This window comes from Stegostoma tigrinum, chromosome 11 (assembly GCF_030684315.1).
Source record: "Stegostoma tigrinum isolate sSteTig4 chromosome 11, sSteTig4.hap1, whole genome shotgun sequence".
Classification (NCBI taxonomy): Eukaryota; Metazoa; Chordata; class Chondrichthyes; order Orectolobiformes; family Stegostomatidae; genus Stegostoma; species Stegostoma tigrinum.
In genome coordinates this window covers 39,742,840-39,755,854 of record NC_081364.1, presented here as the reverse complement: position 1 = coordinate 39,755,854, position 13,015 = coordinate 39,742,840, and the positions used below count along the sequence as shown (strand labels likewise).

At 62.5% G+C, this 13,015-nt stretch overlaps 1 protein-coding gene across 3 annotated transcripts in view; it reads left to right on the top strand.

The window, feature by feature from the left end:
* The first annotated feature begins 2,039 nt into the window (after positions 1-2,039).
* The window catches only part of ppp4r2b (protein phosphatase 4, regulatory subunit 2b), a 55,819-nt gene continuing 44,843 nt past the window's right edge, over positions 2,040-13,015 (top strand). For all 3 annotated transcript variants that reach the window (XM_048547815.2, XM_048547813.2, XM_048547812.2), the window contains exons 1-2: positions 2,040-2,129; positions 2,252-2,333. In XM_048547815.2, coding sequence (XP_048403772.2) covers positions 2,096-2,129; positions 2,252-2,333 — 116 coding nt within the window. In that variant the 5' untranslated portion in view covers positions 2,040-2,095. The remainder of the gene's footprint in view (positions 2,130-2,251; positions 2,334-13,015) is intronic.

Genomic DNA, 13,015 nt, shown 5'->3' with positions numbered 1-13,015 from the left:
CAGATGTGCAGGTGAACCTCTGCTTAATATGGAAAGTCATCTTGGGGCCTGGGATAGGGATGAGGGAGGAGGTGTGGGGGCAAGTGTAGCATTTCCTGCTGTTGCAGGGGAAGGTGCCAGGTGTGGTGGGGTTGGAGAGCAATGTGGAGCGAACAAGGGAGTCACGGAGAGAGTGGTCTCTCCGGAAAGCAGACAAGGGTGGGGATGGAAAAATGTCTTGGGTGGTGGGGTCGGATTGTAGATGGCGGAAGTGTCGGAGGATGATGCGTTGTATCCGGAGGTTGGTGGGGTGGTGTGTGAGAACGAGGGGGATCCTCTTTGGGCGGTTGTGGCGGGGTCGGGGTGTGAGGGATGTGTTGTGGGAAATGCGGGAGACGCGGTCAAGGGCATTCTCGACCACTGTGGGGGGAAAGTTGCGGTCTTTGAAGAACTTGGACATCTGGGATGTGCGGAAGTGGAATGCCTCATCGTGGGAGCAGATGCAGCGGAGGCGGAGGAATTGGGAATAGGGGATGGAATTTTTGCAGGAGTATTCTTGGTAGCTGTGGGAGTTGGTGGACTTGAAATGGACATCAGTTACAAGCTGGTTGTCTGAGATGGAGACTGAGGGGTCCAGGAAGGTGAGGGATGTGCTGGAGATGGCCCAGGTGAACTGAAGGTTGGGGTGGAAGGTGTTGGTGAAGTGGATGAACTGTTTGAGCTCCTCTGGGGAGAAAGAGGCGGCGCCGATACAGTCATCAATGTAACGAAGAGGTGAGGTTTGGGGCCTGTGTAGGTGCGGAAAGGGTTCCACGTAACCTGCAAAGAGGCAGGCATAGCTGGGGCCCATGCGGGTGTCCATGGCCAACCCCTTTGTCTGTAGGAAGTGGGAGGAATCGAAAGAGAAGTTGTTGAGGGTGAGGTCGAGTTCGGCTAGATGGATATGGTGTCGGTAGAGGGGGACTGGTCGGGCCTGTGGGACAGGAAGAAGCGGAGGGCCTTGAGGCCATCTGCATGCGGAATACAGGTGTATAGGGACTGGACGTCCATGGTGAAAATGAGGTGTTGGGGGCCAGGGAATTGGAAGTCCTGGAGGAGGTGGAGGGCGTGTGTGGTGTCACTGCCGCAGGTAGGGAGTTCCTGGACCAAAGGGGAGAAAATGGAGTCCAGACAGGTGGAGATGAGTTTGGTGGGGCAGGAACAGGCTGAGACGATGGGTCGACCAGGGCAGGCAGGTTTGTGGATTTTGGGAAGGAGATAGAAACGGGCCGTGCGGGGTTGGGGAACAATGAGGTTGGAGGCTGTGGGTGGGAGGTCCCCTGAGGTGTTGAGGTCATGAATGGTGTTGGAGATGATGGTTTGGTGCTCGGGTGTGGGGTCATGATCGAGGGGGCGGTAGGAGGTGGTGTCGGAGAGTTGACGTCTGGCCTCGGCGATGTAGAGGTCAGTGCGCCATACTACCACTGCGCCACCCTTGTCTGCGGGTTTGATGGTGAGGTTGGGGTTGGAGTGGAGGGCTGCCCGTTCTGCGGGGGAGGTTTCTCCAGATAGGGGAAAGTTTGTTCCTTCAGGTGCCGCCAGACCTAGAGAAACACAGCAGGTTTGCCACAATCTAGAAGACAGAGTTTTAGAAGACAGAGTTTCTCCAACACACTTGTTACACGCAATTTCTACGTCATGTGCAGGAATAAACGCGTAGGAATTTAATGTTCCTCGGACAGCTCCTCCCTCGGCGCACTTTCGTCATAAAAAGGAGCTTAAAGACTGGGGAAGCAATTGAATATCCAGGACGCACAGTGATGATACTCAACGTAGGGGGTGGGGCGAAAGGGACGCACACGTGACAGTCAACCTCGCCTTCGGAGGCCCGCTCATGCGCGCCTGCGCCAGCTGCGATGGCGTCATCACGTCGAGGCGCGTGGATGACGCCACCGCGCCGTGCGATGGGAGTGACGTCTGCGGGCGGCGCCATGTTGTGTGTTTCACCCAGTGCCGGGCCCGCTGTCTACTGAAAGAGGGAACGGGGGGAAACTTTATTCGGTGGTACTCTGGGTCCCGGTTTCTGGCGCGGGGGTGGGGGGGGAAAGGGGGAATCGGTTTTAGTTGCACCTCCAAGATGGAGACGGAGAGCCTCCTGGAAGCTCTGTCAGGTCAGTGGTGGCAGACGAACGAACATTAGTTGGTGGTTTGTGTCTCACCGCGGGACTGGGAATCCCGATCCCCACGGCTTTGAATAACCTGTGCTCTCTGTGTGTGTCTTTCCCACCGGCAGATTTCGAGAAGAAATCCAAGAAGGAAGTGTCGTCGCTGTTGGACCAGTTCCTTTGTCATGTCGCGAAGACGGGAGAAACCCTGTGAGTGAAACCGTGAGAGAGAGAGAGAGAGAGAGAGGGCCCTGAGGCCCGGGAGGGAGCAGGGAACTCAACTCAGTTCTCAGCCGGGGAGAGTTGTGGGTGGTCGGAGGGTTCACAGTGAGGAAGGCTAAACAACCCACCCCCCCCATACACCACCCCCATTCTCCGTTCTCACCACCCCCCCCACACACCACCCCCCCCACACACCACCCCCATTCTCCGTTCTCACCCCCCACACACACCACCCCCATTCTCCGTTCTCACCCCCCACACACACCACCCCCATTCTCCGTTCTCACCCCCCACACACACCACCCCCATTCTCCGTTCTCACCCCCCCACACACCACCCCCATTCTCCGTTCTCACCCCCCCACACACCACCCCCATTCTCCGTTCTCACCCCCCCACACACCACCCCCATTCTCCGTTCTCACCGCCCCACACGCCACCCCCCAGCTCCTTTCTCCCTCGCCCCCCCCACACCACCCCCAGCTCCTTTCTCCCTCGCGCCCCCCGCCACACCACCCCCAGCTCCTTTCTCCCTCGCCCCCCCCCCGACACCACCCCCAGCTCCTTTCTCCCTCGCCCCCCCCCGACACCACCCCCAGCTCCTTTCTCCCTCGCCACCCCCAGCTCCTTTCTCCCTCGCCACCCCCAGCTCCTTTCTCCCTCGCCACCCCCAGCTCCTTTCTCCCTCGCCACCCCCAGCTCCTTTCTCCCTCGCCACCCCCAGCTCCTTTCTCCCTCGCCACCCCCAGCTCCTTTCTCCCTCGCCACCCCCAGCTCCTTTCTCCCTCGCCACCCCCAGCTCCTTTCTCCCTCGCCACCCCCAGCTCCTTTCTCCCTCGCCACCCCCAGCTCCTTTCTCCCTCGCCACCCCCAGCTCCTTTCTCCCTCGCCACCCCCAGCTCCTTTCTCCCTCGCCACCCCCAGCTCCTTTCTCCCTCGCCACCCCCAGCTCCTTTCTCCCTCGCCACCCCCAGCTCCTTTCTCCCTCGCCACCCCCAGCTCCTTTCTCCCTCGCCACCCCCAGCTCCTTTCTCCCTCGCCACCCCCAGCTCCTTTCTCCCTCGCCACCCCCAGCTCCTTTCTCCCTCGCCACCCCCAGCTCCTTTCTCCCTCGCCACCCCCAGCTCCTTTCTCCCTCGCCACCCCCAGCTCCTTTCTCCCTCGCCACCCCCAGCTCCTTTCTCCCTCGCCACCCCCAGCTCCTTTCTCCCTCGCCACCCCCAGCTCCTTTCTCCCTCGCCACCCCCAGCTCCTTTCTCCCTCGCCACCCCCAGCTCCTTTCTCCCTCGCCACCCCCAGCTCCTTTCTCCCTCGCCACCCCCAGCTCCTTTCTCCCTCGCCACCCCCAGCTCCTTTCTCCCTCGCCACCCCCAGCTCCTTTCTCCCTCGCCACCCCCAGCTCCTTTCTCCCTCGCCACCCCCAGCTCCTTTCTCCCTCGCCACCCCCAGCTCCTTTCTCCCTCGCCACCCCCAGCTCCTTTCTCCCTCGCCACCCCCAGCTCCTTTCTCCCTCGCCACCCCCAGCTCCTTTCTCCCTCGCCACCCCCAGCTCCTTTCTCCCTCGCCACCCCCAGCTCCTTTCTCCCTCGCCACCCCCAGCTCCTTTCTCCCTCGCCACCCCCAGCTCCTTTCTCCCTCGCCACCCCCAGCTCCTTTCTCCCTCGCCACCCCCAGCTCCTTTCTCCCTCGCCACCCCCAGCTCCTTTCTCCCTCGCCACCCCCAGCTCCTTTCTCCCTCGCCACCCCCAGCTCCTTTCTCCCTCGCCACCCCCAGCTCCTTTCTCCCTCGCCACCCCCAGCTCCTTTCTCCCTCGCCACCCCCAGCTCCTTTCTCCCTCGCCACCCCCAGCTCCTTTCTCCCTCGCCACCCCCAGCTCCTTTCTCCCTCGCCACCCCCAGCTCCTTTCTCCCTCGCCACCCCCAGCTCCTTTCTCCCTCGCCACCCCCAGCTCCTTTCTCCCTCGCCACCCCCAGCTCCTTTCTCCCTCGCCACCCCCAGCTCCTTTCTCCCTCGCCACCCCCAGCTCCTTTCTCCCTCGCCACCCCCAGCTCCTTTCTCCCTCGCCACCCCCAGCTCCTTTCTCCCTCGCCACCCCCAGCTCCTTTCTCCCTCGCCACCCCCAGCTCCTTTCTCCCTCGCCACCCCCAGCTCCTTTCTCCCTCGCCACCCCCAGCTCCTTTCTCCCTCGCCACCCCCAGCTCCTTTCTCCCTCGCCACCCCCAGCTCCTTTCTCCCTCGCCACCCCCAGCTCCTTTCTCCCTCGCCACCCCCAGCTCCTTTCTCCCTCGCCACCCCCAGCTCCTTTCTCCCTCGCCACCCCCAGCTCCTTTCTCCCTCGCCACCCCCAGCTCCTTTCTCCCTCGCCACCCCCAGCTCCTTTCTCCCTCGCCACCCCCAGCTCCTTTCTCCCTCGCCACCCCCAGCTCCTTTCTCCCTCGCCACCCCCAGCTCCTTTCTCCCTCGCCACCCCCAGCTCCTTTCTCCCTCGCCACCCCCAGCTCCTTTCTCCCTCGCCACCCCCAGCTCCTTTCTCCCTCGCCACCCCCAGCTCCTTTCTCCCTCGCCACCCCCAGCTCCTTTCTCCCTCGCCACCCCCAGCTCCTTTCTCCCTCGCCACCCCCAGCTCCTTTCTCCCTCGCCACCCCCAGCTCCTTTCTCCCTCGCCACCCCCAGCTCCTTTCTCCCTCGCCACCCCCAGCTCCTTTCTCCCTCGCCACCCCCAGCTCCTTTCTCCCTCGCCACCCCCAGCTCCTTTCTCCCTCGCCACCCCCAGCTCCTTTCTCCCTCGCCACCCCCAGCTCCTTTCTCCCTCGCCACCCCCAGCTCCTTTCTCCCTCGCCACCCCCAGCTCCTTTCTCCCTCGCCACCCCCAGCTCCTTTCTCCCTCGCCACCCCCAGCTCCTTTCTCCCTCGCCACCCCCAGCTCCTTTCTCCCTCGCCACCCCCAGCTCCTTTCTCCCTCGCCACCCCCAGCTCCTTTCTCCCTCGCCACCCCCAGCTCCTTTCTCCCTCGCCACCCCCAGCTCCTTTCTCCCTCGCCACCCCCAGCTCCTTTCTCCCTCGCCACCCCCAGCTCCTTTCTCCCTCGCCACCCCCAGCTCCTTTCTCCCTCGCCACCCCCAGCTCCTTTCTCCCTCGCCACCCCCAGCTCCTTTCTCCCTCGCCACCCCCAGCTCCTTTCTCCCTCGCCACCCCCAGCTCCTTTCTCCCTCGCCACCCCCAGCTCCTTTCTCCCTCGCCACCCCCAGCTCCTTTCTCCCTCGCCACCCCCAGCTCCTTTCTCCCTCGCCACCCCCAGCTCCTTTCTCCCTCGCCACCCCCAGCTCCTTTCTCCCTCGCCACCCCCAGCTCCTTTCTCCCTCGCCACCCCCAGCTCCTTTCTCCCTCGCCACCCCCAGCTCCTTTCTCCCTCGCCACCCCCAGCTCCTTTCTCCCTCGCCACCCCCAGCTCCTTTCTCCCTCGCCACCCCCAGCTCCTTTCTCCCTCGCCACCCCCAGCTCCTTTCTCCCTCGCCACCCCCAGCTCCTTTCTCCCTCGCCACCCCCAGCTCCTTTCTCCCTCGCCACCCCCAGCTCCTTTCTCCCTCGCCACCCCCAGCTCCTTTCTCCCTCGCCACCCCCAGCTCCTTTCTCCCTCGCCACCCCCAGCTCCTTTCTCCCTCGCCACCCCCAGCTCCTTTCTCCCTCGCCACCCCCAGCTCCTTTCTCCCTCGCCACCCCCAGCTCCTTTCTCCCTCGCCACCCCCAGCTCCTTTCTCCCTCGCCACCCCCAGCTCCTTTCTCCCTCGCCACCCCCAGCTCCTTTCTCCCTCGCCACCCCCAGCTCCTTTCTCCCTCGCCACCCCCAGCTCCTTTCTCCCTCGCCACCCCCAGCTCCTTTCTCCCTCGCCACCCCCAGCTCCTTTCTCCCTCGCCACCCCCAGCTCCTTTCTCCCTCGCCACCCCCAGCTCCTTTCTCCCTCGCCACCCCCAGCTCCTTTCTCCCTCGCCACCCCCAGCTCCTTTCTCCCTCGCCACCCCCAGCTCCTTTCTCCCTCGCCACCCCCAGCTCCTTTCTCCCTCGCCACCCCCAGCTCCTTTCTCCCTCGCCACCCCCAGCTCCTTTCTCCCTCGCCACCCCCAGCTCCTTTCTCCCTCGCCACCCCCAGCTCCTTTCTCCCTCGCCACCCCCAGCTCCTTTCTCCCTCGCCACCCCCAGCTCCTTTCTCCCTCGCCACCCCCAGCTCCTTTCTCCCTCGCCACCCCCAGCTCCTTTCTCCCTCGCCACCCCCAGCTCCTTTCTCCCTCGCCACCCCCAGCTCCTTTCTCCCTCGCCACCCCCAGCTCCTTTCTCCCTCGCCACCCCCAGCTCCTTTCTCCCTCGCCACCCCCAGCTCCTTTCTCCCTCGCCACCCCCAGCTCCTTTCTCCCTCGCCACCCCCAGCTCCTTTCTCCCTCGCCACCCCCAGCTCCTTTCTCCCTCGCCACCCCCAGCTCCTTTCTCCCTCGCCACCCCCAGCTCCTTTCTCCCTCGCCACCCCCAGCTCCTTTCTCCCTCGCCACCCCCAGCTCCTTTCTCCCTCGCCACCCCCAGCTCCTTTCTCCCTCGCCACCCCCAGCTCCTTTCTCCCTCGCCACCCCCAGCTCCTTTCTCCCTCGCCACCCCCAGCTCCTTTCTCCCTCGCCACCCCCAGCTCCTTTCTCCCTCGCCACCCCCAGCTCCTTTCTCCCTCGCCACCCCCAGCTCCTTTCTCCCTCGCCACCCCCAGCTCCTTTCTCCCTCGCCACCCCCAGCTCCTTTCTCCCTCGCCACCCCCAGCTCCTTTCTCCCTCGCCACCCCCAGCTCCTTTCTCCCTCGCCACCCCCAGCTCCTTTCTCCCTCGCCACCCCCAGCTCCTTTCTCCCTCGCCACCCCCAGCTCCTTTCTCCCTCGCCACCCCCAGCTCCTTTCTCCCTCGCCACCCCCAGCTCCTTTCTCCCTCGCCACCCCCAGCTCCTTTCTCCCTCGCCACCCCCAGCTCCTTTCTCCCTCGCCACCCCCAGCTCCTTTCTCCCTCGCCACCCCCAGCTCCTTTCTCCCTCGCCACCCCCAGCTCCTTTCTCCCTCGCCACCCCCAGCTCCTTTCTCCCTCGCCACCCCCAGCTCCTTTCTCCCTCGCCACCCCCAGCTCCTTTCTCCCTCGCCACCCCCAGCTCCTTTCTCCCTCGCCACCCCCAGCTCCTTTCTCCCTCGCCACCCCCAGCTCCTTTCTCCCTCGCCACCCCCAGCTCCTTTCTCCCTCGCCACCCCCAGCTCCTTTCTCCCTCGCCACCCCCAGCTCCTTTCTCCCTCGCCACCCCCAGCTCCTTTCTCCCTCGCCACCCCCAGCTCCTTTCTCCCTCGCCACCCCCAGCTCCTTTCTCCCTCGCCACCCCCAGCTCCTTTCTCCCTCGCCACCCCCAGCTCCTTTCTCCCTCGCCACCCCCAGCTCCTTTCTCCCTCGCCACCCCCAGCTCCTTTCTCCCTCGCCACCCCCAGCTCCTTTCTCCCTCGCCACCCCCAGCTCCTTTCTCCCTCGCCACCCCCAGCTCCTTTCTCCCTCGCCACCCCCAGCTCCTTTCTCCCTCGCCACCCCCAGCTCCTTTCTCCCTCGCCACCCCCAGCTCCTTTCTCCCTCGCCACCCCCAGCTCCTTTCTCCCTCGCCACCCCCAGCTCCTTTCTCCCTCGCCACCCCCAGCTCCTTTCTCCCTCGCCACCCCCAGCTCCTTTCTCCCTCGCCACCCCCAGCTCCTTTCTCCCTCGCCACCCCCAGCTCCTTTCTCCCTCGCCACCCCCAGCTCCTTTCTCCCTCGCCACCCCCAGCTCCTTTCTCCCTCGCCACCCCCAGCTCCTTTCTCCCTCGCCACCCCCAGCTCCTTTCTCCCTCGCCACCCCCAGCTCCTTTCTCCCTCGCCACCCCCAGCTCCTTTCTCCCTCGCCACCCCCAGCTCCTTTCTCCCTCGCCACCCCCAGCTCCTTTCTCCCTCGCCACCCCCAGCTCCTTTCTCCCTCGCCACCCCCAGCTCCTTTCTCCCTCGCCACCCCCAGCTCCTTTCTCCCTCGCCACCCCCAGCTCCTTTCTCCCTCGCCACCCCCAGCTCCTTTCTCCCTCGCCACCCCCAGCTCCTTTCTCCCTCGCCACCCCCAGCTCCTTTCTCCCTCGCCACCCCCAGCTCCTTTCTCCCTCGCCACCCCCAGCTCCTTTCTCCCTCGCCACCCCCAGCTCCTTTCTCCCTCGCCACCCCCAGCTCCTTTCTCCCTCGCCACCCCCAGCTCCTTTCTCCCTCGCCACCCCCAGCTCCTTTCTCCCTCGCCACCCCCAGCTCCTTTCTCCCTCGCCACCCCCAGCTCCTTTCTCCCTCGCCACCCCCAGCTCCTTTCTCCCTCGCCACCCCCAGCTCCTTTCTCCCTCGCCACCCCCAGCTCCTTTCTCCCTCGCCACCCCCAGCTCCTTTCTCCCTCGCCACCCCCAGCTCCTTTCTCCCTCGCCACCCCCAGCTCCTTTCTCCCTCGCCACCCCCAGCTCCTTTCTCCCTCGCCACCCCCAGCTCCTTTCTCCCTCGCCACCCCCAGCTCCTTTCTCCCTCGCCACCCCCAGCTCCTTTCTCCCTCGCCACCCCCAGCTCCTTTCTCCCTCGCCACCCCCAGCTCCTTTCTCCCTCGCCACCCCCAGCTCCTTTCTCCCTCGCCACCCCCAGCTCCTTTCTCCCTCGCCACCCCCAGCTCCTTTCTCCCTCGCCACCCCCCAGCTCCTTTCTCCCTCGCCACCCCCAGCTCCTTTCTCCCTCGCCACCCCCAGCTCCTTTCTCCCTCGCCACCCCCAGCTCCTTTCTCCCTCGCCACCCCCCAGCTCCTTTCTCCCTCGCCACCCCCAGCTCCTTTCTCCCTCGCCACCCCCAGCTCCTTTCTCCCTCGCCACCCCCAGCTCCTTTCTCCCTCGCCACCCCCAGCTCCTTTCTCCCTCGCCACCCCCCAGCTCCTTTCTCCCTCGCCACCCCCAGCTCCTTTCTCCCTCGCCACCCCCAGCTCCTTTCTCCCTCGCCACCCCCAGCTCCTTTCTCCCTCGCCACCCCCAGCTCCTTTCTCCCTCGCCACCCCCAGCTCCTTTCTCCCTCGCCACCCCCAGCTCCTTTCTCCCTCGCCACCCCCAGCTCCTTTCTCCCTCGCCACCCCCAGCTCCTTTCTCCCTCGCCACCCCCAGCTCCTTTCTCCCTCGCCACCCCCAGCTCCTTTCTCCCTCGCCACCCCCAGCTCCTTTCTCCCTCGCCACCCCCAGCTCCTTTCTCCCTCGCCACCCCCAGCTCCTTTCTCCCTCGCCACCCCCAGCTCCTTTCTCCCTCGCCACCCCCAGCTCCTTTCTCCCTCGCCACCCCCAGCTCCTTTCTCCCTCGCCACCCCCAGCTCCTTTCTCCCTCGCCACCCCCAGCTCCTTTCTCCCTCGCCACCCCCAGCTCCTTTCTCCCTCGCCACCCCCAGCTCCTTTCTCCCTCGCCACCCCCAGCTCCTTTCTCCCTCGCCACCCCCAGCTCCTTTCTCCCTCGCCACCCCCAGCTCCTTTCTCCCTCGCCACCCCCAGCTCCTTTCTCCCTCGCCACCCCCAGCTCCTTTCTCCCTCGCCACCCCCAGCTCCCTTCTCCCTCGCCACCCCCAGCTCCCTTCTGCCTCGCCACCCCCCCGCTCCCTTCTGCCTCGCCACCCCCCCGCTCCCTTCTGCCTCGCCACCCCCCCGCTCCCTTCTGCCTCGCCACCCCCCCGCTCCCTCCTGCCTCGCCACCCCCCCGCTCCCTCCTGCCTCGCCACCCCCCCGCTCCCTCCTCCCTCGCCACCCCCCCGCTCCCTCCTCCCTCGCCACCCCCCCGCTCCCTCCTCCCTCGCCACCCCCCCGCTCGCCACCCCCCCGCTCGCCACCCCCCCGCTCGCCACCCCCCCCGCTCGCCACCCCCCCCGCTCGCCACCCCCCCCGCTCGCCACCCCCCCCGCTCGCCACCCCCCCCGCTCGCCACCCCCCCCGCTCGCCACCCCCCCGCTCGCCACCCCCCCGCTCGCCACCAAATGTCCCACAGACACGCACCAACATCGGGGCCTGGCGGGTTGGTGGTGGTGAGGTGACGTGAAGAACGTGTTGAAGAGTGGTCGTTGTGATAGTTCAGTGTCAGAGGCCTCCGCACCGGGAGCGGTGTGACTCGCATCAGTTGAGAGACCTGGCTCTCTCTTGAGTGTTTTGCTCTCCAGCCTATCGAGACTTTTGGGCCGTGGGAGTGATAGTTATGCTCCAGTGTGAACTGCGGGCCATGTGTGTTTGAGAGGAGCAGTGTTGGGATCAGACCCCTTCTCTGCTCAGTCTTCGTACAATTAGCCCTGGTGTGTGACAGAATGCTTTGAAATATTTTCATTGTACACAGGAGAGAACCGAGAGTTGTTTCTGTTGACTGAAGAAAGATGCATCATTGTTTTAGGAATAGCAAGAGTTTCTGTTGTTAGTCTTTTAGTAGGACAAAGTTAATTTCCTGCAGACATATCTCAGATCAGGCTGGAGTTTTAGTTTTGGATGGGATCCCCTTGTTCTGTGATTTTAACGAACTGACATTGTGTGTCTTCAGTTAGTCATGAATCCCACTGCAAACGAAGGTCAATGGGAAGCCCTTGAACTTTGTTTCTTTTTCTCACTCCCTGCTCCCAAATTGATCAGTTTGAGGGGAAGCAGCAAAACAAACCTGCTCGATGATTTTATTATTGAAATTGTATCCCCCAACCCCTCCCCCGGAGCTGCTGCTGTTTTCAGTAAACCAGCACCCGCTCTGTGTGAGGAGGCCTCCAGCTCGGCCTTGACTTTAACTTTTTTTGCTGGATTCTCGGGCCTCGTACCTGAGAGCGACGAAAGGAGAACGAGCCGGCCCCGGACATGTTCCGCCGTGCCGCCTCAGCCTATCGGGCCTAAAGAGGGCAGGCCTCAATCCAGCACCTCTACTAGAAAATGCGGCCGACGCTGTGGCCCCCTGCACCCGTGTGAAGCACAGGCCGGGCTCCCGGGGCCGAAGTTCGGCGCAGCGGGGAAACTTTCGGGGCCCGTTGGCTGGAGCATCCTCCTCCACAGGGCCGGCCGAGACCCAGGGACTCGAAGCCGCACTGCGGAAACGCTCCGATCCTCAACCCGCCAAAAAAACCCCGGCTCTGTTATTCAGCTGCATGTGGCATCACAGTTCACACCTTCCTAAGTCGGCGCTTCCTTCATTAATACCAACTCAAACACACTCCGAATCGATGAGGTCAAAACTTCACTTTAGTTTGAATTCTGTACTTTATAGATTGGCAACAAATCGGGAGTCTTTTTCCCCGACTCCACTAGAAACGGTTAGGTGTTGCTACCCTCATACGTGCACGGAGTCCAAACTTCTTCAGTTTGTACTGTAGTTTAAGGATTTGGCGAGCATTAGGTTTCTACAGGAGATCTAGAATGTATGAGGCAAAAGGCATTGCACAGAAGGCTGCTTCATTTCAGAGCCCATGGTGTTGGAGGTGATAGATTGGCATAGGTAGACGACTGACTAATAAAAGGCAAAGAAGGGATAAGGTGGGCATTTTCAGAATGGCAACTTAGAATGAGTGGAGTGCTGCAAGGATCTGTATTGGGGCCACAATTACTTACAATATACATGAATGTCTGGGATGAGGGAAGTCCATGCAAACCTGGAAGATATTACAGGTGACACTGTCAACAGAAGGATGAGGATAAGTAGTGCTGATGGTCAAATCGGCCGCGGTTTCTTTGAATGGTGGAGTAGACTTAATGCTCTTTTGGCCAATAATTTTAAAAATTTAAGTTCACTTCAGTTTGAACATGAGTCTCATATAAGCACCATCAAACTTATTGTGGCAAAGCATGGCAATCAGTTAATGCAGGTCTTGTTTAATCAGATCAATCTTTCTACTTGTCCTCTGCTCTTGCTCTGGTTGCAGTGGCGTAATGGTGAGCATGCGGGTTTTTGACCACTGCGATCCAAGTTCAAGTCTGGAGGCAGCCTATTACCTGGTCAGTTTAGTGTTCAGCCTCGGGAAGTCACGTCGGGGCGGCACCGTGACTCAGTGGTTAGCACTGCAGCCTCACAGCGCCAGGGACCCGGGTTCAATTCCCACCTCAGGCAACTGTCTGTGTGGAGTTTGCACATTCTCCCTGTGTCTGCGTGGGTTTCCTCCGGGTGCTCTGGTTTCCCCTCTCAGCCCAAAGATGTGCAGGTTATGTGGATTGGCCATGCCAAATTGCCCATAGTGTTCATGGGTGTGTGGGTTATAGGGGGATTGGTCTGGGTGGGATGCTTCAAGGGGTGGTGTGGACTTGTTGGACCGAAGGGCCTGTTTCCACACTGTAGGGAATCTAATCTAATCTAATACTTGTACCGTATGACTGAAGTGTCAATGTAGGAGTCGGGAACAGGGGAAAGCGTCTCTGCTCCTCAAGCCTGCTCTGCTGTTCAACCCAATAATTTGGCTGATCTTAGTGCAATTTCAGATCTGCATATGTGCATTCCCTAACCCCACCCCCTCCAAAACTGTCAGCCCTTTCCTGAAAAAGAATTTGTTTACCTCTTTCCAAAATGTGGAAGGATTCTAATTCCACTGCGATTCCAGAAAGATGGTTCCAAAGACTGTGAATACTTGCAGGGGAAAAAAAA